Genomic DNA, 23,194 nt, shown 5'->3' with positions numbered 1-23,194 from the left:
AAAAAAATGAAGTTACACTAAAGGAATTCGCGTCTTATCTTCCTGCGTTGTGCTTTGAAGGAGCAGGGTCGAATATTTAATACATTGTCAACTTCCGTTCCGAACGTAACCGACCTCAGAAAGCAGCGCGGCTTCCTGCTGGCGACCACACTTCAAAATAAAGGTCTGCTCTTCCACAATAACAAAGGGCTGGCTCCTTTGTCCACCGGGCCTGTGAACTCCAGACACGCCCTAAGATGAACAATAGCAGTAATAAAAAAGGAGGAGGGGGTCAGATGTAAAAATTACTTAGTCTGTTGGCAACTTCTTTAAAAAGAAACACGTTTAAAGTCAAAGTTGAATTATAAATATCGATGCACGTTCTGGCAGCTGTTTGGTACTGTTTTATGTTTGTAATAGCGACGGAATGAACAAACTGGTGGAAGTATTTTATCACATTTTTGCACGCTGTGTAGTTCGTCGAATGTTGTCGCGTAAATATCTGGAAACTGTGCTTTTATTGTGAAGGACTAGAAGTCGGAAGTCTCGCGTAGTTCCCGGAAGAAGAACTCCTCTGTTTCCTTTTTCTTTACAGAGTTGCTTCATCATTTTCTCCAATAAACTGAATGACATGGCGTCAGCTGAAAACAACGCTCCACGAAAGAAAAGAGAAGGCGGAGAGGACATTAGTGGTGTCGACGAGAAGAGGGGCAGAACCGAGCCTGACCGGTACCTATATTAAATATGATAAACTGTAACTATAACTGAGGAGAGTTGTGACGGTTTGTTATAGCCCCTCAGCAGCACTGGCTCTGTGTGTTCAGCAGGTTGCAGTATTATTTTGATTTGTGCTAGCTGTAAAAATCAAGCAGCTTCAAACCACTAACTGTTCAACAGAAGAAGGCTGAGGACACTGCTGCTGGGAGTTACCTGGGGAAGGGGATGGAGAAAATAATCAACAATGGCAGCACACTAGCTGCAAAGTTAAAATGTTCAGCTTCAAGACAATAGTTCATCCATTAGCAAAGTGTGTATGCAGGGTGGGCTGAGCTTCACCTGTGCTGTGGATGTATCTGTGGGGTGGATGAGCTAGCAGGAGTTTACTAGTGGAAAATCTTGACTAAACTGAATAACAGTAGATGATACACCAACACCACTCCTTCCTCTGAGAATATACCAACATGCGCCTCATCTGCCTTCTTCTACTTTCACCAGGTTGGAGTCCTGCTTGGATCAGCCTGTGGATTCAAGTGTTCTTGAAGTGGTGAAGTTTACACCGTCACCACTGCCAGGTCGGGCGGCTGTATTTTCAGACCTAGGCACTGATGTATGTGGCTTTTGCTTACACGGTGTGTCCTGTTGTGTTCCAGCCAAACATTATGATGCAGACACCACTGAACCGATCAGCTGTGGGCTTTGTACAATGGAGGAGCTGTTGTCCTGGAAACGAAGTGAGGCCAACCCCTTCAACGTGTCGGTTGTCCCTCTGGCAGCTCGCGAGCCTCCTCTGGCCAGCACTCCGCGCCGGACATTGGTGTCTCATGACATGATGGGCGGCTACCTTGATGACAGGTATGGCTTTATATTGAAGGTTAAATAAATACAATCCTTTAAGCGTATGTAGGGTGATTTTTATAGTTCAGTCACAGCCCTGATGTCATGTTTCCTTCTGCTGTTGAGGTTTGTGCAGGGCACTAACACAGAGGCTCCATATGCCTTCTATCACTGGCAGTACATAGATATTTTCAACTACTTCAGCCACCACCTTGTGACTATTCCTCCTGCTGTGTGGACCAATGCTGCACACAGACATGGCGTCATTGTTCTTGGTGAGCAAAAAGTGAAAGAGAAACCGTTTCAGTTCTTTTTCCCCGGGACTATTTGAAATAACAGATATAAATAAATGATTATCTGTGTGATTTGCTTGTTTTCCAGGGACGTTTATCACTGAGTGGACGTCTGGAGCTGCGATGTGTGAGGCCTTCCTGAAAGACGAGGAGTCGTACCGGGCGGTGGCTGATAAACTCGTCCAGATCAGCCACTGTCATGGCTTTGATGGCTGGCTCGTTAACATAGAGAATGTCCTCAGTGTGAGTAGGACAGATGTGTGTGCTTCTGTGCGCCTGATTCAGTTGCAAAGCTTGGTTATGTATATAATGTGTGCTGCCCCCCGCTTACAGAAGGAGGCGGTGAAGAACACACCTTTGTTTTTGCGTTACCTGACAGACCAGATGCACGAGCGAGTGCCCAGCAGCCTCGTCCTGTGGTACGACAGTGTGCTCGACAGTGGAGAGCTGAAGTGGCAGAATGAGCTCAACCAGTCGAACAGGTACGGAAAAGATTCAGCGAATCATTGACACAGTTTCACTGTTCGCTTCTCCTCAGCCGTGATGTTATCTCCATGACAGGATGTTTTTCGATGCTTGTGATGGTTTGTTCACCAACTACAACTGGACAGAACAGAACCTGGAGGTGATGAAGGAGGACAGCGGGGCCCAGGGCCGCCAGGCTGACATCTACGTCGGGGTGGATGTGTTTGCACGGGGACACGTGGTGGGAGGAATGTTTGAAACAAATAAGGTAATGAACCTTTTTACAATATGTGTCGCTTTGTGATTAAGGCACTTTTACAGCGTTTCAGTTATCCGCAGGCCCTGGAACTCATTCGGAGGCACAACTTCTCTGCGGCCATCTTTGCTCCAGGCTGGGTGTATGAGACCCACGAAGATAAGAGCAAATTCCGCAAGAACCAAGACAAGTGAGACGACTAACCCTGGACGATGGTTTCAGTTGTCTGTAATATATTTTGACTTAGTCTTTGTTGGGTTTAGGTTCTGGGGTCTTCTGTCAGACTACCTGTACATCCATCGGCCAGCCTCGCCTCTCCCCTTCATCTCCTCCTTCTGCCAGGGATTTGGGAAAGCCATCTACTGGAGAGGACAGGTAGAAAGTTGTGGTCCGTGAAATGTGAAGAGGAGATGGAGTTTTGTCATCCAGCTAGCTGACTGTTTTCTATGTGTCTGCAGCAAGAGACAAAGAGGAGCTGGTTCAACCTGACTGCTCAGGAGATCCAGCCATTGTACTACCACGTGGATCTGGTGGCTCAGGGCTGGTTGAGGAGCTGCGGCTGCCCGGAGGATGCTTGGAATGGAGGCTGCTCGCTGCTTCTTGACGGCCTGATCCCTGCAGCTCACAGCCCCTCCCTTTGTGCCAAGTGTGTATTTGTTTTTTTTTTTTGCTGTTATTTTTACGTCAAGTTGCGTCAGTCGGCAGTAGCTGTTTTGCTCTGACAGGATCTTCTCCCTCCATGTTCCACTGGCACCCAAGACTCTGGTGACCCTCGTCTATAAGGCCTCTGCTGGGGTGACCGTCTCCCTGGAGCTGATGACAGCAGATGCCAGTCAGTGCAAAAACATTGATGTCCAGGAAATCCAATGTGAGTTTTAATGACATTGTGCTGATTTATTTTTTCATTATCAGTTTTTTTATTTTTATTTTTATTTTTATTTTTATTTTTATTTTTATTTTTATTTTTATTTTTATTTTTATTTTATTATTTATTTGCATTTTTATTTATTGTTTCCAGCTACCAGTGTGCTGCCTGAATTTCTGGATGATGGACACGATGTAGTGAGGCATTTCACTCAGCTGTGTGGAAACCTAAGTCCACAAGGCTGGACACTCAGGTGAAGCACGCCGACAGTTAAACTTTGTTTTTGTTATTTTATTGTTATTTTAGATTTCTGTCGTCTGTCTGTCACAGATGCACCCAGTTGGAGCTCAGTGGCTGTGTTCTTAGGGAGGTTTGTGTCAGAATCCATCGGGATGGAGAGCCTCAGGACAGGCCGTTCAGCTGCAGGATCGGAGAAATCATGGTGTGGGTTCAGTGTGTTGGATCATTCTGCAGATTTTTAGCATGTTTTATTTTTCTTCTCCTCACCACCTCATCTATTTTTCTCTTCTAGATCCTGGATGTAGCCAGTCTGCAGGTGCCCCCTGAGCTGGTTCATGGCATGTGCATTGAAGATGTGGTTTGGTTGCATGGTGCTGGTACTTTGCAGGACTCGTCCTCTCCCTGCCTGCACCTCAACGCCACTCTTCGCTGGGACTACCCAGCTGAACTCGTACGCCACTTCAGGGTGTACTGGCGACGACTGAGAGGACCCGATCCCAGGATCCCCCCAGGTCAGCTGGCACTGGTGGGTCGGGCTTATTCTAATCTGTTCAGGGTAACAGAACTGGCCATACCAGACCCGCCTGGCCTGCTGGAGCTAGTGGTGGAGCCGGTGCTCAGGAAGGGCTTCACGATCCCGGAGAGTCACTGGGGAAGAAGAAGCCTGAGCTACACGGAGGACGTCACAGAATGATTTCAAACCAGCTGACAGAAGGTCTCTATGTATGCTGCTGCTTCTGAAGTGGAACTCAGACGTCTCTCACGTGTCTTTACTGGTTGCTTTTTTCAGATCGGGTTCCGTCGGTGACACACCAGGTCCCTGGGCTGCTTTTGTCTGTATCTGTCCTTGGTGTCAGCACTGATTAACTCAATCATTGATTTAATGTACTTTTTTACTGTTGATTAGCTGTACCTGAAACAACAGTCAAATCTGATAAAGGTATGTTGTATGTATGAGCGACTAATAATCGGATCAATTAAAATGTAATCATATAATAAGCCATTCAAAAAGGGAATACTGAGGCATTAACCCCTGGATAACCTGGAGAAATTACAAAAGCAGGTGTGTTATGATAAAGGCAGGGGCTCTTCTTTTATTGACTTGTAAACATAATCAGAGTAAATGTTATCAGCACTGAACCCAAGTTAAAGCTGCTCTTTAATCACATATTGTTTTATTTCACTGCGTCCAAATACTGAGGGCGTACTGTTTATGACTGAAGGTCTACAGCTGCTTCTATCTCTTGAGACACTGAGATCCTGGCTATGAGATTTTAATTTAGCATGCTAACATATTTAGCTGGTTTCAAAATAAATCTTAATACATTTTAAACAACAAATAAATGTGATCACATCATGCAGCATGTTTTTGTTTTTAGAGAATATTTTTTATTCTGTTCCAAAGAACGAGCAAGCCACTCATTAAAAAAGTTTTATTGATTTCATGGTGAATAAAATGTCGATGGATGGATGGGAACTGAGATTTGGTTTAAGAGGGAGTGAAATATTTAAAAAAAAAAATCATGTGATCACTGTGATTGTCAGAGCCATTCCTGCTGGCGGTAAGGAGGGCGTCGTAGGGGTCAGTCCTGCTGGATGATCATCTTCAGCATCTGCAGAGCCATGGGGCCCTGATCCGAGGGAATCTGTGACAGGAGAAACCTCTGTCATTCTGTTTCTGTTATTCTGAAGGCCCTCTTCATATTTTGGTGATGTTCCCCGTCTAGCTCGTCTTTCAATGATCAGTGAATATTAGAAGGATACCACCAGTCCTAGCAATGACCTGAGTTCACTCACGTGTGTAGAAAACTAGCCAGATATATTTTGTGTAGAATCTCACCATGTGACCAGCCTTGAGGATCCAATAGAAGGCAAAGTTTTTGTACGTCTTGTAGAAAGCGCCAGTGATGCTGCGGGACACCGGGTCGTCCACCGGGGTCCACTTCAGCTGGTTAAAAGCTGAAAGCCCATCCCACTTCAGCCGCTTCACCCACAGCTCCTGACCTGTGAGAAGAAGAAGAGGATGAAACGACCGGAGCCGGTGACTTCATACAAACAGGCCTCGTGTCTGAGCCACCGAAGAAGACCGAGCGAGTTACCCATGGTGTCCACGATCAGATCCAGCTGTCCATTGTACACAGTGACGTTGACTCCAGCGGTCAACAACTGGTCGACTATGTCCACCACTGGCTTCATGAAGTCTCCTGCCATGTAGCTGAACACATATTCAGCTTGGCCTGGACACACAGCAAGGTCAGGTAAGTTTCAAACAATGGAGATGAAGGGACATGGTCCAGGTTTGAGGTACTCTACCTCCCCAAGTGACATTCTGAGGGATGATGCCCAGTTTCTTCCTTATGGGTCCATTCATCAGCTCGCTCAGCGACCGGCCGTGGAGCCGATGAAGATGACGACGTACCTGCAGGGCTAATAAGACACGGAACATGAGAACCAAGTCCATGGTTCATATGTTGACTGCATGTAATGGTTGTGGTTTTCTTACAGATGTAGCTCTCTCCTGCAGATGAAGTGAGTTTCTCATCTGGATCCTGGGTGAGGATGTTGTAGAAGTTGACACCATTGGTATTCTGAGGGAGAAAACCAAATCCAGATAAGACATGATCACATAGACAGAGCACAGATCCCTGCTCAGATCACAAAACTCTTTTTAAAAGTCTGAAGTTAAGAGGACAGTGTTGTCTTGTTTAGCTGTATATGGAGCTGGCAGCCAGTAATCAATATTTTATTGCTTTGTATTCACTGATTTATTTTGAGTGGTGTACCAACCTGCTCTATCACCGTCTCAGCCACAGACCACAGCTCGGTGGCTTTTGCAAACTGCTGCTGATCCACGGCCTGCTTCACCGCCTGCGCTGCATTGTTGACATCTGCCAGGCCGTAATCATCCAGCAGTGACTGCACAGGAAGGAAAACGTCAACACAGCTGGATTCCAAATAAAGAGGAGACATTGCCTTAGACATGGAACTTACAGTGGTGTAGAGGTATGGGCCCCAGGTCATGACAGAGTCTGTGGAGGAGGCACACGTCTTGTGAACGTATCGTTTGAACTCTACCCTCTGAAGGTCTTTAGTGTCTTACATACATGCAGCTGTATGTAGGTGCTTGAATAATTTACACTTTCAAAAACTCACCCAGCGGAGAAATCCAGGAGTCTCCGAGGGCCACACCAACAAACCTGCATTTCACCTTTCCTTGGGCTACGGCCTATAAATACACATTAAAATGATCTCAGTGGGTTCACATTGTTGCACTTTCCTCTCTGGGTGGCGCTTAACTTGAGCTGCTTTACAGTGAATAACTACAGCTTCATCGAGACTCCAGTCAGCAGAAAAACTTTGCACTGCTGCCAGTCCTCTGTCAGCTTTGTTTCCATTTCCTCATTGCATCACATGACCAGTATCAGTGAGCTCACATGATCTTAAATGATACAAATAAAACAGACGACTCACCTTGGTGAGTTCCAAGGAGATAGCAGCGGCCATCTTCCCTCCGTATGACTCAGAGAAGATGTGGAAGGGGATGCTCTGTGAAGAATAATCAATCAGATTAAAAGCATCAGCATGAAGTCTTCACTGCAGCCTGGGCCGCTCGCACACCTGGAACTCGGGCCTCTGTGTGAAGAAGTTTTCCAGCAGCACCAGCATGTCCGAGGCCACGGTGGCTACGTCGGTCGCATAGGCATCTGGACTGTCGGTGTAGCTAAAGCCAGTGCCCACAGGGTTGTCTACAAACAACACACTGGCTGCCTGGACCTGGAGACACACAGACAGACACAGACACACACACACAGACACACAGACACACACAGACACACACAGACACACACAGACAGACACACACACAGACACACAGACACACACACAGACAGACACAGACACACACACACAGACACACACACAGACAGACACACACAGACACACACACACAGACACACACAGACACACACACAGACAGACACACACACACAGACACACACACACACAGACACACACACACACAGACACAGACACACACCATGTTAAACTAAACCTTCTACTTTCCATTACACATGCTGCTCATTGCTTTGTTCAGGTCCACTGTCTTACCCAGCTCGTCTTTCTGGGCTGTAGATCCCTGTCCAAGGGTCCGATCTCCTCAAAGTTGCCAAAGCCGGTTCCAGATCCTCCAGGTCCACCCTAAAGCCACACCGTCATGTTCACAAATTAGGAACAGATGCATTTAATGAGGATATTATAGTGTGAGTCTTATATCTAATATCAACACTCAGTGAAGCTAGCTTCCACAGCTGCTCAGCTGGAGCACAGTTTATCTTTCAGCTGGTCTAAGTTTAAGCTTTCAAAGGGCTAGTTCCTGTTTATGAGAATAGCAGCAGCATGGTTGTTAGTCATCCTGTCAAAACAGAACAACATCACTAGTTCCTGAGGAGGGAAATAACCCTTATAACTGATCCATGAAAACAGCTGGAGATAGAGGACATTATGTCACGGGACAATCTTCTGGGAGATCTGTGAGCTACATGCAGCAACGGAGAGGAAGGACACTGCTATGAAAAATCTGTTAGACAACCAGACTGAGTGTCACCTGCAGCCACAGGACCAGAGGCAGGTCCTGGTAGGACGGACTGTCCGCATAGTAAAGCCACCAGAACATGTGCGCCCCGGCTCTCACGTCCACGTAGCCCCAGGCCTCTTTGCTCGCCAGAGGAGAGGACAGTCCTGCACAGGATGGACACACAGACTCAAAACCTGAGACACCCAGTTCCTCTCTAGCAGCACAGGACGGGCGTCAGATTACTTTCGTTTTCCCTCAGGTTGAGTCAAAGCCTGAAGAAGTCACACAGATCTCTCATCTTACCTCTGTGGAGGACAGCGCTGAGGACGAACAGCCAGCCCGGGGCTGATGCTAGCCGCGCCATTGTTCAACTGCTGCGCCTCGAACGGTGAAGGGGAAGAAATCACATGACCGACCCGAGGTCAGCTGATCAATCAGTTTTTATCTCGGCTGAACGTGCTGCGCTGTGAGTACTGCCTCCAAGCCACCAGAGGGCAGTGCTGCGCTGACAAACCTCACCCTACAAAAGTCTCAGTGTTGCAGTTTGTTGTCTTTTGACCACACATTAAAAATAATGAAACAGACACACACACACACACACAGACACAGACACACACACACAGACACAGACACAGACACACACACACACACACAGACACAGACACACACACAGACACAGACACAGACACACACACACAGACACACACAGACACAGACACAGACACACACACAGACAGACACACAGACACACACACACACACACACACACACAGACACAGACACAGACACACACACACAGACACACACACACAGACACACACACACACACACACAGACACAGACACACACACACACACACAGACACACACACACAGACACACACACACACACACAGACACAGACACACACACACACACACACACACAGACACAGACACACACACACAGACACACACACACAGACACACACACACACACACAGACACAGACACACACACACAGACACACACACACAGACACACACACACAGACAGACACACAGACACACACACACAGACACACACAGACAGACACACAGACAAACCTCACCCTACAAAAGTCTCAGTGTTGCAGTTTGTTGTCTTTTGACCACACATTAAAAAATAATGAAACAGACACACACACAGACACAGACACACACACACACACACAGACACAGACACACACACACAGACACACACAGACACACACACACACAGACAGACACACACACACACACAAACCTCACCCTACAAAAGTCTCAGTGTTGCAGTTTGTTGTCTTTTGACCACCCATTAAAAATAATGAAACGTGGCGATATCAGTACATCGTATCTGAAATGTTTTAATCAAAGGTCAGCATCACCCTAAAGGTCGTAAATTGTGATGATAAACCAGGTTTACTTTCAAAGGTTTCAGCATAAATATCATTTTTATTTGATGAGAAAACACATGATGTAGTTTCTGACACTTTAACTTTGAAAATCCACACCGGAAGTGCTGCCTTTCATATTGCCGGGGCGGAAAGGGGGGGACGCTGCATGTGTCATGGCGGCCCACAGCACCAACGTTATCCGCCTGCGCCTCTACTTTGACTACCCGCCGCCGGCTGTCACCGGCCACCGCATGTGCTGGCTGCTCGTGGACCTGAACGCCTGCCGGGTGGTGGCGGACCTGGAGAGCATCATCAGGGAGAAGTTCGAGTTCGGCCGCGGCAGCATCCTGAACCTGTTCATAGAGGACTGCTACCTGCCGCACACCGAGAGCATCTATGTGGTGCGGGACAGCGACAGCGTCAAGTGAGGGACAGCTGGAATGTTTGAATGTATTCATGATTAAAAAGGTCTCTGTGAACATGTCTGATCATTAAAGACGCTTCTGTTCGCAGGGTAAAGCTGGACTGTCTGCCTCAGCTGAACGGTCACACAGCAAGTGAAACCTGCAGAAAGAGACGAAGAGCCACAGAGGAAGAGGAGGACCGGCTGGGAGACAATGGTGTGAATGTGGACTGGACCACAAAAAAGAGGAAAAAAAGGACTGAGCAGAGCCTGACTGAGGCTCCTGAGGAGATCTCAGGTGAAGACAAGACTAAAGCGTCAGAAGAAAAACAGTCGGAGAAGAAGAGAAAGAAGAAGAAAGCAGAGAAAAATGCTGCTGTCACTCCAAAACCTGCTGCTTCTCCCAAAAAACACAGGCTTAGTGTCGACCCGCCTGTTAACAGCACCAAGAAACGTCAGGTGGCGCAAGCAAAGTCAAAGAAAGCCTCCTCTTCAGAGTCCAGCAGTGGCACTAGTAGTGAGGAAGATGAAGCTCCCAAGAAACCTGCAACCAAAACCCCCAGCTCCACCCCTGCTGCTTCCAAGACGAACACTAAACCCGCTCCTCAGAGAAAAGCAGCCTCTTCCCCGGTGTCCTCCTCAGACACAGACTCGTCCTCGGATGAGGACACCAGTGTAAACGTCCAGCCTAAAAACAAGCCTTCGACTCCCACAGCTCCTTCTGTCCAGCCGTCCCTAAACTGTCCTCAGGCTGCTGAAGTGGACCCTCCTCAGGAAAACATGCCAGAGGCTCATGAGTCAGACAGCGAGGAGGAGATCCAGCTGGTCATTAAACGCCCATTACCACAGCACAGCGTAGCTGTGGGAGGTCAGTCTGCTTGGCGTGGACGTGGTAGGGGAAAGGCTGGGAATCGTGGCGCTGGAGGACAGGGGGGTAGAGGTGCAGGCAGAGGCCACGGCGGCAGATTCGAGTCCAGCTTCAATGGAGACAAGGAGCTGTCATACCAGACGGATTCCCTGACCAACAAGTCGGTGATCCTCCAGGTCAGTTCTGTGGTCAAAGCTGCAATAACTGATATGATGTTGTCCTCTTTGTCCGGTGCATGTGTCCATTTTGGAACACAGAGTTTTATCTTTGCTTTCTGGATGTGTCTCTGGATGTAGAACGGATCAGAAAGGGCTCCCAAACCGGACTACAGCTCCATGCCCCTGTTAGCTGCTCCTCCACAGGTGGGGCAGAAGATTGCCTTCAAGGTAAGCAACACGATGCTGTGTGGCCTGAAGTCCTGCTACTGTGTCTAACTGTGATCTTCAATCTCCAGCTGTTGGAGCTAACTGAGAACTACACACCAGAGGTGTCTGAGTATAAGGTAATGATGTGATTATTCAAAATGTTAACAAACACAGGAATGGACTTTACAAAGCTTATGCTAATGAAAGCTTGTCTATATTCATATAACTGTTTAAGGAGGCGAAGCTTGTGAGCTTCGATCCAACCAGCAGACAGACTGAGCTTGAGCTTCTTAATGTCTGTCAGGGTAAGCTTGGCCCATTTCAGACACATGATGGCATCAATGACACACCTGTACATGTAACTGACTGATGAACATCCTTATTTGCCACCTGTCGCCCAGCTCCTGTAGCACCTGGCAAGTTTGATCTAGTCTACCAGAACCCGGACGGCTCGGAGAGAGTGGAGTACACGCTCTCAAGAGAGTCTTGGGTAAGTTTAAGCTTGTAGCTCAACAGCAATTTATTAAACTAGGATAACCAGCAGTAACTCTGTGTGCTTTGTTCTGGTCTCTGCTAAAAATCATCTCTAGCTTCAAAGTCATTTAAACACAACAGAAAATACTGATGGTGTTTTAATGGTGTCGGTAACACCTCGCCTTCCATCCCTCAGGTGACGGAGCGGTGGGAGTCTCTGCTGGAGCCAAGACTTGTCATGTAAATGTCTGTAACTCCACGTCCACACACTGATCTGATGTCATTCAGCTGAAGTCGGATCACCTTTTGCATGGTGTATGACAGCTTTGACAGGTATATGATTACTGGGCTGTGCTTGTAAATACACTCTGCATAATTAAATATTTTATTATTGTTACATTTTAAACAGGGCTTCGATATATTTTTTAATGACTGATGAGTGGATGTTTTTTTAGGAATGGGACAATAATGGCTTTATGTATTGTACAGTGATGTGACCTTTAATAAACATGTTTAATGAACGTTTCTTTGTGGACTACATTTCGCTGTTTTATATGAGAATTCCAAAACCTTTTTTCACACATGGTTTAAAATGTTGTAGCAGTCCTGCCAATAAAAACATCATGAATTATTATTATTTATTATCATGAATTATTTCTTTGGCTTTTTAAATATTCAGAATGTAAATATATATATATATATATATATATATATTTATAATTCTATATTTTAAAGCGTGACGTCAGAAGGCGAGAGGCAGCGCACCTGGATTATTTATGAGCAGCTGGCCTGTGACGCAGGGCCTCGTGTCAGATCGGCTGCCGTCGTCCTTTTCCGTATCTCCTCGCGCCCCTGTGCTTATGTCACAGGCAGCGGCGGCACCAGTCGGTCCGGCGGAGCTGGGAGGACGGGAACGATGATGGCGACCGTCGAACCGATTCTTCTCGAGTCCGTTTGATAGAATAAATCGCAGGCTGCATCTCGCGGAGCGGGTCCGCCATGGAAGGACACGTCTTCCCCGACCAGAGCCAGCTCCTGCAGTTTCTGAGGAAGCTCAAGGAGGTCTTCGACGTCTGTGACGAGGATGCTGACGGCTTCATCCGGGTGGAGCACTTGGTGGACCTCGGGCTCCAGTTCGGTCAAGGAGACGAGGTGAGAGGCAGGAAGGACTGAAGCGGTTAAATGTCTTCCTATTACAGGTGGCGGAGGGTTAATAAACCCATGGTTAGGAGGAACATTGGTAACAAGTGGCGCTGACAGCAGCTGGCACAGGTGCCACAGATGCTAGTTAGCACTGTCTGTAGCATTAGCTGCATGATGAGTCACAGACCTCTGTCCCAGGACCCTTATCCTGCTCCAGTCCTCTCCAGACCTCCTCAGGCACCGAGGTGAAGTGATCAGAAAAATGATCGTTTATTAGCAAAGGTTAATGCTGGGGGAGTGATGGGGTTCATGGCTTCATTTGGACATCACCACTGTACGATGACAGGTGTTGGTCCATGTACACACAAAACATACAGCAACGATGCCACCACAACAACCAGTCTGTAAATAGAACCTGCACTGCTGGCCTCTGTGGGGTCACAGACCAGCAGCCATGGCCAACACGTGTGGTACATGTATAGACGTGATACTGCTCTTTGCTTCTAGAGGAAATTAAAAAGTTAAAACTGCAAAAAAAGATTTGGATTTGGATTCTGAAAGCTGCAGTGTGATGGCAGAAAATATGTGCGGCAATTAGAAACGTGTGTTGTACTGAATTTTGTCTTTTATCCTTCCTGGGTGTTGGAGAACTTTGTGACCCCATAGATTGTTTTCATGAGAGTACACTGCCAGCAGGTTTAATGCTGAGGATAGCAAGTGAAAACTAGTCAATATTAATGCTTGTTTAATTATTATGAAATGATTCTTCATCTGGCTGAAAACTGTTCTCATTGTTGGAGTTTGCTTCAGTAGAGTGATGTGTACGGTAGATACAGTAAGACTGCAACTCAAGGCACAGCTGTGATAGGAAGGCACAGAAAAATACTTTTATCATTATTATTATTGTTTACAACACATTAATCCATATATTTTGGGTTAATTATCAATGTGTGGAGATATATGGTGGCCATTGATGTAGGGATAGAAGAAGAAGAAGAAGAAATGAACCCAGTGGACAAACAGCAGTCAGTAGAAGTATATGTATTTGTGAATCCTGGATGCACGGGGAATCTCAGATACCTGATATCTTAACAGTGAGAGTAGATTTTCCCTTTAAGCTGCTATGGCGGCTGCACACCCAGAACACATCACTAAAAATAACTCGGCCGTGCTTCATCTTCCTCCTCCCCTCCGTCCTACTCCATCAGTGTGTTCTCTGTCACCATGGCAATAAGAGCTTCACGTGGAGTCTACCAGCGGATTGGTTGATTATTAATAATGAAATGATCCGCTGTACACGCTCGGCCCCAGCTCTGTATGTGGAAAGCCATATTCTCACTCTAATATTCTCACATTGGGAAACAGCAGCTGGTGGGGGTGGTGGATTATACATTAGCACTACACATTTGTCATGTTCTTGAAGCTGCACGGTGAGCAGCTCATCTTTGAGTGGCCCATTGGGCTAAATTTGAACCCTTCTTGAAAATAAACAGAACACAGTGAGGTTGCAGTGACTTGGAACAAACAGTGGTTAGCTGAAGCTCTACAGCTACAGTGACCAGGAACAGGCATCCTGTATAATATCATAATACTATGATTAACCACTTCAGAGGAAGCTGACGTGCACGTGCATCTAAACTGGTTCTGAATTCCAATAAAAGCAGAAAATCACTGGGGCTGCTGAGAGCTTTGTTAATGTTGTAATGAGAGAGCTGTAGTCGCTGCTTTCTGCTGTGTGGCAGTAAAGAGCCTGTAGGGTTTGATGTCTAATGGTCGTGCATTGTGTTGACATTTACATTTAAGCCTGTGTGACAGCGTGGCGCTGAGCTGCTGGAAGTGTGACTGCGTGGGGGAGATAACATTTTGCAGACTGTGTGCAGTTCTACAGATGCTGGTGTAGCAAAGGTTGTCACAGTACATCCCTGCTGTCAGTGCAGATGCTCTTTAATTCTAAGATCAAAGCCTCTGCAGAATGAATCTCAGTTATTTCAATAGAAGGAAATGTTTCATCAGCCTGTGAGTCACATCACCCCTTATGTGTGTTAAAAACTATATTCTTTTTGTCATTGTAAGGCTGAAACCATAAAACAGAGCTTGAAATGAGTCACGTAATGAATGCAGTGTGATTCATGATGTTTTATAGCAGTTTATTCTGAAAGCAGTCATGCACAGACAAGTGACAAAACACCGTGCACCACACTGTAAGTTCATCATAGGTGTAAAACAAGCACAGAAAACTGCCGAGCCTCTCCACCTGCAGGCTGACAGCAGATCCTGCTGTGATCCAGCTGCTGTACAGTCATCAGAAAGTGAGGTCTGTTCGGAGAACAGCTGAGAGGACGTGACGTGTGCTGTTAATGAAACGGGTCCCTGAATCCAAAGCTGCTCAGTATCTGCAAACTGCTGTTTAATCAAAGGAAGCACAATGTGTGAGAAACTAGTGGTTTTCTCTTAAACTTACGTTTAAAATAAGATTTAGATCAGAATGACTTAAATAAAAATAAATTCCTTTTTTTCTTTTTTTTTTCTTGTAGGTGAAAAAATTGACGAGCTACCTGGATCCCAATGCTCACGGAAAAATCAACTTCAAGGACTTTTGCCATGGAGTATTTGCTATTAAAGGTAAGGAAGGAAGGTGAATGTAAATACAGAGTCTTCATGCTAAGCTAAGCTAATCACCCTCTGGTTGTAGACTGTTTACCGTGACATCAGATGGGATCAACCATTTTTTTACTCTAAACTGAAGACGCTGCACCTTGTAGACAACAGATTTACTCTTTGATTAAACATTATATGAAGCTGGTGAACAACCTTCGTCCCCTTCGTCTTTCTTCCTTCTCTCCTTCTTAACCTTCTGCTAGGTTGTGAGGAGATACTGAAGATGGCTGTGGGTCCTCGCGGCCTTTCCTCCAGACAGCCGTCTGTCACTGACAATGGCTATATTTACCAGGTACAACCTACTTTCTGACTTTTAAAGCACATATACTCAGGAAAGCTGTGGATGTTTTTATAGAAAGCTTCGCCTAACTGTTCTATGAAGCTTGGCTTAGACTAAAGGATTTCTGGACCTTTTTTATCACTTGTGTCTGAGGTTCTGACCTCATAAGTCATATTGTAAATGGGGTTTCATGTTGCAATGCAATCTGGCTTTAATGATAAAACATATATCTGTTTGCATTATATCATAAATAATATTGCATGGCTGCTCCTGTTTGAGATCAGCCCAACTGGACTGTTGCTTAGCAACAAGAGCGATGGAGAGGGAGAGGGAGAGAGAGAAGGAGAGAGAGAGAGAGAGAGAGAGGAGAGAGAGAGACATGGAGAGAGAGAGAGAGAGAGAGAGAGAGAGAGAAGGAGAGAGAGAGAGAGAGAGAGGAGAGAGAGAGACATGGAGAGAGAGAGAGAGAGAGAGAGAGAGACATGGAGAGAGAGAGAGAGAGAGAGAGAGAGAGAGGAGAGAGAGAGAGAGAGACATGGAGAGAGAGAGAGAGAGAGAGTGAGAGGGAGCGAGAGAGACATGGAGAGAGAGAGAGGGAGAGAGGGAGAGAGAGAGGGAGAGAGAGAGAGGGAGAAGGGAGAGAGAGAGAGAGAGAGAGAGGAGAGAGAGGGAGAGAGAGAGAGGAGAGAGAGAGAAGCGACGAGAAGAGAGAGAGTAGAGAGAGGGGAGAGAGACATGAGAGAGAGAGAGAGAGAGAGAGTGAGAGGGGAGAGATGGAGAGAGAGACCCATGGAGAGATGGAGAGAGAGAGAGAGAGAGTGAAGGGATAGAGAGAGACCAGTGAGAGGAGAGAGAGAGAGGGGGGAGAGAGAGAGAGGAAGTAGAGAGAGAGAGAGGGGGAGAGAGAGAGAGAAGGGAGAGGAGAAGAGAGAGAGGGAAGAGAGAGAGAGGAGAGAGAGAGAGAGAGGAGAGAGACATGGAGAGGAGAGAGAGAGAGATGGAGAGAGAGGAGAGAGAGAGAGAGAGAGAGAGAGAGAGAGAGAGAGAGACATGGAGAGAGAGAGAGAGAGAGAGGGAGAGAGGTGTGGCTTTGTCCCAGTCGAAGCGTCAGTGTGTTTTTTAATGACTGAGCTGCGGTGCACATGTGTGTGAGGCTCACCACAGCCAACACACAGGTCCGTTCAGTGGAGTCTGGTGTTCACCTTCATGATAAAGGACGTCGCACATTTATTTGAAGAACACGCTCACACATGCTGCACCTGACACGACCAGTTAGATCTGACCTGGAGAGACGTGGCATCACCCTCGTTTGATCAGCGGTAAGTCGAGCGGGGAACTTAGTGCAAGTTGTTTCTTACTCTCTTAATGAACACTGTGCACACAGAGGTGAGGAAACTCTTTGTGGATTTGGAATTGTTTTTTGTTAATAGTGTTTGATACCTCAGATACCTTCAAGAAGGAATTCAGTTGAAAGGTATAAGCTGCAGTTCTGCTATGCTCCACCCACACAGGTGTTTTCAGTTACTTTGGCTAATTAGACCTCCGCTCATGAGTTTGTGTGTAGTTAAGCTTTGAATGTGCTGAACAGAAGTCGTCCATCCACCCATTCCACACCATTAAGGGCTCCAAGCAGTGTGTTTTAGATGGTGTACAATCATAGCTTTAAATCATGTATCAGAGAAACAGGTATTTTGAATTTAGTTGAAGTAAACATGAAAGTATAATATATTTATATTTTTATTTTCACAAGCTGAATCAAGAATTTGTTTTTGTTTCAGTTTTTCAGATCTGGCCCCTCCTAGTGGTGCATATCTTTTAAAGTTGTGAATCGCTCACAGTACGTTCCAATATCTCGATAAAGATGCTGTCTTGATGAGAGGTGATGTGTATAGAAATTCCTAACAAAACACAAGGCCGTAAACAGTCCTGGGGATGTTTTTGTGATTGATGCACTGGTTGCTAACAAGCTTGTGAAAAAAAGAAAAAGGTAAATGGTCCTTTAATGGACACTTAACGTCAGGATGCCAGGATGAATGCTGCCACAGAAAAGCCTCTGTGTAGGTAACTTCAACTTATTAACATCTTTTGTAGCCTCTGAGACGCAAAGGAGCGCTATGGCTGTATGAAGGTGGAGCTGGTCCTAAGGACAGAGACCACATCAGAAGAAGCTCTCGTTTACCTTTCATTCCATGTTTACACTTCATAGTCGCATCTCTTCACACAGCACTTCAGCTCAGACAAAAACATCTGTATAATTAATGTGTGAAAGCTAGATGGTGCGTTCCTGAGGCCGTTCCACTGTCAGCTGCACAGAGTGCATGTCCGCATATGAAGCACAGCTTTAAGTAAGAACAGGGTGCAGAAGCGTTCTTTTTCCCTTAGAGCTGAGAACTTGCATACATTTGTGTGGGGGGTGATTGGGTTTGACCTTGCCATGGCACCTCAGTTGGTTGAAGCCAGACGGGATCATGAATTATTAATATACATATCTGGGGCATGCTACATGCAACCCAGTCTGTGTCAGATAAATCAACCCAGGACCTAACGCTGTGCACTAAGTTTAAGGTTTCCTCCTTTAGAACTGTCAGACAGCTTCTCTGTTTCTGACTGCTGTAACTTGCCCTTTTTGTTTTCCTCTTGGAGCAGTAGGTCTCGTTTTTTACTGTTTTCTAGAACGGTGAGGCAAAGCTGGGCCCTCCGATTGTCATGTGTACACGGTCCTACCCAGAATGCAGTGCGTACAGTGAGGGCTGCAGTGCTGATGGAGAGTGTGACATGGACAGCAGCGCTGAAAACGGCAACAGTTCTGACTCACTGGGCCCAAGACGGCAGGACGGGTCAGTAGAAAATCAAAGGTCGCATGATAAAAATATTTATCCTTCTCATAAAGTCGGAGGAAAACGTTCAAAGTACTCTGGGTTTTTTGTGTGTTAACTTACCCGTACTATATGTCTGGCTTTTGTGACCTCAGCCACCTGATTGGCTCAGCATCTGCATCTGTCATCTCTGAGGAGGAGCAGTTTGAAGACTATGGTGAGGGTGAGGACGTGGATTTTACTCCCAGCAGCCCTTGCCCTGAGGAGGACACCCGAACAAATGGCTTCTCAGACCTGGGATCCTCGCTTCCCTCAAGGTGACACTCACGCTGAATGACATCCACTAGGCACATGTTTGTTTCCAAAACAAATATTGAACAAACATATGGACATTTTGTATCATGAATGGTATCGATGTTTGTCCCTGCAGTGCAGGGCAGACTCCTCAGAAGATGCGGCAGCTGTATAACAGTGAGCTGCTGGACATCTACTGTTCTCAGTGCTGCAAAAAAGTCAATCTACTCAATGACCTGGAGGCGCGACTCAGAAACCTCAAGGCCAACAGGTACCAGACATGCACACACACACGGACTACAGGAGGGTGGTGGATGACTACAGGAGGGTGGTGGATGACTACAGGAGGGTGGAGCGGGGAGTCAGGGGCAGCCGCCTGCCTCGGTGTCACCCTCACATAACAAAGCTCAGATTAGCTCTTTGACGCATCCAGTCAATCCACCAACATCCCACCACTTATTCATTCTTGGCACCCGGCACTGCAACCACATCAAAGGGTGAGCCTGAACTGTTGCTATAGCAACCGTATCCCAATCTGATGGGATGAGCGGTGGCAAGTTTGTTGTGAGATGGCTTTAGTGCAGCAGTAACAGCAGGGCCATTGTTTGAAACATTCAGAACTCACAGTGATGGTACTGTTACTGACCCAGTCTCTTTTTCAGTCCAAACAGAAAGATATCCAGCACAGCTTTTGGACGGTGAGTAACCTTCCTTAAAAGGACTGTTTTTTGAAATGTTCAGCCTTTACCAGATGTGTTTATTAAGCCATTAAAGGACCTAACGTCTTGTGTCTGTGCTGCTGTGACCTGCAGCCAGCTGTTCCAGGCTAACCACAGTGTGTTTGGGTCGAGTCAGGGCAGCAGCACAGAGGATCTGTTCACAGACAGCCTCGACTCCTGTGACCTAGACATCACAGAGAAGGTACCAACACACCTATTATTGTATAGCTTTGATATGTTCTGTGTGTTGTTGAGGCTTTATCCATGTGAGGAGTCTGAGTCCTGTTTGTGACACTCAGGTCAGTTATCTGGAGAAGAAAGTGACGGAGTTGGAGAGCGATAGTCTGGCCAACAGTGACATTAAGTCTAAACTCAAACAGGACAATACACATCTAGTACACAGGTAAACCTCAAGTGCTCTGTGTGGGTTGTGATTTCTACAACAAGTCAGCTTTACTCGTTTATTGAATGATCTCAGATGTAAGTCATTCACTGTGTGTAATGTTATACCTGTGTTTGACTCCCAGGGTTCATGAGCTGGAGGAGCAGGTGAAAGATGCAGAGACGAAGGCTGCTGAGAGTCTGAGCGAGGAGATGAAGAGGCACCGGGAGGTGTACACCAAGATGGAGAGAGACAGAAACTCAGAGATAGACCTGCTCCGTAACAGGTAACCTCAACTACAACAGGTCTTTGAACACAGCTCTGCCAAGAGTGCCCACAGATACACTTGTATTTAGCATATGTACTGTGTTTCAGGTTACAACAGTTAGAAGATGAGAATGGAGAGATGAAGTTAAATGTGTGCAGACTCAAGTCTCAGACAGAGAAACTGGACCAGGTGAGTGCAACGATCTACAAGTATGAAGTATTTCTGTTTGGCTGTGACATAGAGATGTTAGCCTTTTCTCCAAAATAATGGACATTAAGAAAACTCAAGAACATCCACAGACCTTGTTGAGAACAGCTTTAGTTGTGGATGAATTGTTCCTACGTGAAACTGCTCGTACATAGGAGTGGTGCATTTGCTCATCCTGTTACAACCTTTCTCTAAACTCCAGGAGAAGCAGAGGATGACGGACAAGCTGGAGGACACAAGTCTGAGACTGAAAGACGAGATGGACCTGTACAGGAAGATCATGGACAAGGTGTGGCAAAACCGTCATGAGTTCCAAAAGGAAAAAGAGGCCATGCAGGAGGTAAGGCACTCTCACCCAGGAAACTGCATTTATAGAACGTACACATTTTTAGGAGTTCCACTGAAGTGAATTTTTCTCTGCAGTTGATCGACGACCTCCGACGGGAGCTGGAGCATCTTCAGTTGTTTAAGCTGGAGATGGAACATCCAGGGAAGGGCAAGGGGCTGTCCGAGTATAGTGCCAGGACCAGGGAGATTGAAATGGAACACGAAGTCAAGAGATTGAAACAGGTTCACCAACGTCTATGTTCCATCCACTGCCCTAACACAAATAAATCTAACGTTTACATGCGCGTCGTCTCCGTGTTTCTTTAGGAGAACCACAAGCTGCGGGATCAGAACGACGACCTGAACGCTCAGATCCTCAGCCTGAGTCTGTACGAGGCCAAGAACCTGTTTTCATGTCACACCAAGGCCCAGTGTCTGGCAGCTGAGATCGACAATGCCTCAAGAGATGAGGTCAGTCTCAGTTCTGAATACGTACTTTTTTTGTAGCGCTGCTTTTCTAATACTTCTCTCTCTGTTTCTCTCAGCTGGTGGACGCCTTGAAAGAGCAGGAGGAGATCAACCTGCGTCTGAGGCAGTACATGGACAAAATCATTCTGGCCATTCTCGACCACAACCCCTCCATCCTGGAGATCAAGAGTTAAACAACACACACACACACACACACGTATTAGTGTAATTGTGCCATCAGCTTACTATTAGCCGACATGTTAAATTTGTAACCTCTAAGATTTCAGACCCTGTGAGCTAGAAACAAGGAGATGTTCAGTGAGCACCAGCTATTTAAATCCAGCAGTAATGCTGACAAGCTGGAAATCTTATTGATTATGAGAGCTCAGATGATGAATGTCCCTGAAAGTATTAACAACATGGTCGAACACACACACACTTATCTCTACTGCTGCAACCGCTCTCCCCATCCACCCGTCGGTCAATGTAGAGCTACTCACTGAACAAGACCCAAGAGTACATGAAAGTTGAGCTGTGGTCAGTTTTGTTTTCCATCAACATGTCAGCACAGGAGAAAAGAGGGACATTCGTCTCAGTGTGACACATTAAGTGCCACAGAGAGTGTTGAAGACTGGTAGTACTGTCGTGTTTGTGGTGTCATATAAACAAGTGTGCAGCTGACAGCGTTCATAGCCTACGTGCTGTCATGTTAGGTTGCTGGTGTTGATACACTGAACTGGATGAATGAGAAGAACTCAGTGTTATAATGAAGGAAATGCATCCACCACAGGTTTCCTTCATTAGTTTTAGTGTCATATTGTTTACAAAAAAACTCCACGTGCCACATTTAAGGCAGCTTGTTTACTCACAGTCTATTAAACACAGAAGTATAAAATCAGATTTTGCCATTGTATTAATTAATGTTTAAAAAAATACAGACAACCTACTTAAACCAGGCACTCGTTGATTCTGAGACTACCTGCCGGCCTGTAATTGTATCTACATTGTGAATCATTTGCACTAATTAAACTTGAATATCTTTCACACATACACTCATGGTGTGATGCAGATTAGCCAAACACAGCAAGAAGGTGTTCCACAGGTGTCACAGTGAGGAGTGAAGTGTTGAACTGCTAATGCAAGCACTATTTTATGTATCAAACAAAACTAGCTTCATTGCACAAATTGTTCACCTGATTTTTTTCATGCTTTATTTTTGTGTTAGACATCACCTGTGTGACATTATCACGTCTGTTTCTGCTGCCCTCTCTAGCAAAAACATGACGGAGCACATGTTGGAAATTCGAGCCGATAGCTCCACACAACATTCATACAATTTCATCAGAGCGTCAGTAGCTCAGCCACCACTGCTATCTGCAATGGATACAAAAAATGATTATCAGACACCTTTAAGATTGTATTTTTGTTCATATCGTGTCCATTGTAGCCATCGTTTTATATTGACATTTTTACTTTGACAGGATTTGATTTCATACATTGTAAATGTTGTACAGAATCTAGTTACACTGTTAGTGTGCAAGTCATTCCACTTATTACAAAGTCTATTTGACACTAAATATGTGAAGATATTAATATATAGAACATGGTGTCAGAGCCTGGAATCATAAAGTCCGTGTAAAGGAAATAAAGAGATTAAATGATGAACAGTGTAGGAACATAAAAGCTAAAGAGAGGAACACTGGAGCGGTGAATTGTTTGACCCACAGTCTCCTCTCCCAGCCTTCATCTTCTGGTCCTGTCAACATCCAGTGCCATCATCACAAATACTGGCCTAGGAATGGGTGTTGGAAGCCTTATGTGCATATATAATGAGCAACACATTTTGTATGTGGGGCAGCCCCTTAACCTGAAGTTACATAGCTTAGCTTAGCATCAGTCCATGTGA

The 23,194-nt window shown here is 45.9% G+C and overlaps 4 protein-coding genes across 5 annotated transcripts; 3 read left to right on the top strand and 1 right to left on the bottom strand.

Moving 5' to 3' along the window:
* Window positions 1–552: 552 nt before the first annotated feature.
* Window positions 553–4,792, top strand: LOC114431214 (cytosolic endo-beta-N-acetylglucosaminidase-like). 2 transcript variants are annotated; one of them, XM_028398821.1, is made up of 15 exons: window positions 553–708; window positions 1,195–1,271; window positions 1,350–1,551; window positions 1,660–1,808; window positions 1,915–2,069; window positions 2,160–2,308; window positions 2,388–2,559; window positions 2,631–2,737; window positions 2,811–2,922; window positions 3,006–3,193; window positions 3,273–3,415; window positions 3,566–3,665; window positions 3,743–3,854; window positions 3,945–4,367; window positions 4,443–4,792. In XM_028398821.1, exons 1-14 carry the CDS (start codon window positions 611–613, stop codon window positions 4,344–4,346), a joined length of 2,166 nt encoding a protein of 721 aa, XP_028254622.1. In that variant the 5' UTR covers window positions 553–610; the 3' UTR covers window positions 4,347–4,367; window positions 4,443–4,792. The 2 variants fall into 2 exon arrangements, with proteins under 2 accessions (XP_028254622.1, XP_028254621.1); XM_028398820.1 differs by having other exon boundaries at window positions 3,945–4,792.
* A 278-nt stretch (window positions 4,793–5,070) lies between these two features.
* On the bottom strand, window positions 5,071–8,689 carry LOC114431216 (retinoid-inducible serine carboxypeptidase-like). Its single transcript, XM_028398822.1, has 13 exons — window positions 8,529–8,689; window positions 8,256–8,389; window positions 7,760–7,849; window positions 7,271–7,426; window positions 7,124–7,198; window positions 6,806–6,878; window positions 6,644–6,681; window positions 6,440–6,568; window positions 6,156–6,240; window positions 5,966–6,079; window positions 5,752–5,889; window positions 5,493–5,656; window positions 5,071–5,298 (listed from the first exon to the last, which is right to left on the bottom strand). The coding sequence occupies exons 1-13, from the start codon at window positions 8,587–8,589 to the stop codon at window positions 5,236–5,238; spliced, it is 1,320 nt and encodes a 439-aa protein (XP_028254623.1). The 5' UTR covers window positions 8,590–8,689; the 3' UTR covers window positions 5,071–5,235.
* Window positions 8,690–9,768: 1,079 nt separating this feature from the next.
* Window positions 9,769–12,248, top strand: LOC114431209 (coilin-like). Its single transcript, XM_028398812.1, has 7 exons — window positions 9,769–10,040; window positions 10,130–11,063; window positions 11,184–11,273; window positions 11,342–11,389; window positions 11,488–11,557; window positions 11,654–11,742; window positions 11,923–12,248. Exons 1-7 carry the CDS (start codon window positions 9,790–9,792, stop codon window positions 11,968–11,970), a joined length of 1,530 nt encoding a protein of 509 aa, XP_028254613.1. The 5' UTR covers window positions 9,769–9,789; the 3' UTR covers window positions 11,971–12,248.
* A 346-nt stretch (window positions 12,249–12,594) lies between these two features.
* On the top strand, window positions 12,595–22,910 carry LOC114431202 (rab11 family-interacting protein 4A-like). Its single transcript, XM_028398806.1, has 15 exons — window positions 12,595–12,878; window positions 15,404–15,491; window positions 15,731–15,819; window positions 18,481–18,644; window positions 18,779–18,940; window positions 19,054–19,188; window positions 19,580–19,615; window positions 19,730–19,838; window positions 19,936–20,039; window positions 20,164–20,304; window positions 20,394–20,475; window positions 20,696–20,833; window positions 20,917–21,063; window positions 21,148–21,291; window positions 21,366–22,910. Exons 1-15 carry the CDS (start codon window positions 12,726–12,728, stop codon window positions 21,480–21,482), a joined length of 1,809 nt encoding a protein of 602 aa, XP_028254607.1. The 5' UTR covers window positions 12,595–12,725; the 3' UTR covers window positions 21,483–22,910.
* Window positions 22,911–23,194: the final 284 nt, after the last annotated feature.

Source organism: Parambassis ranga, unplaced genomic scaffold (genome assembly GCF_900634625.1).
Source record: "Parambassis ranga unplaced genomic scaffold, fParRan2.1 scaffold_61_arrow_ctg1, whole genome shotgun sequence".
In the NCBI taxonomy this organism is placed as follows: domain Eukaryota; kingdom Metazoa; phylum Chordata; class Actinopteri; family Ambassidae; genus Parambassis; species Parambassis ranga.
The sequence above is the reverse complement of the archived record's forward strand: the minus strand, read 5'-3'. Positions and strand labels throughout refer to the sequence as shown.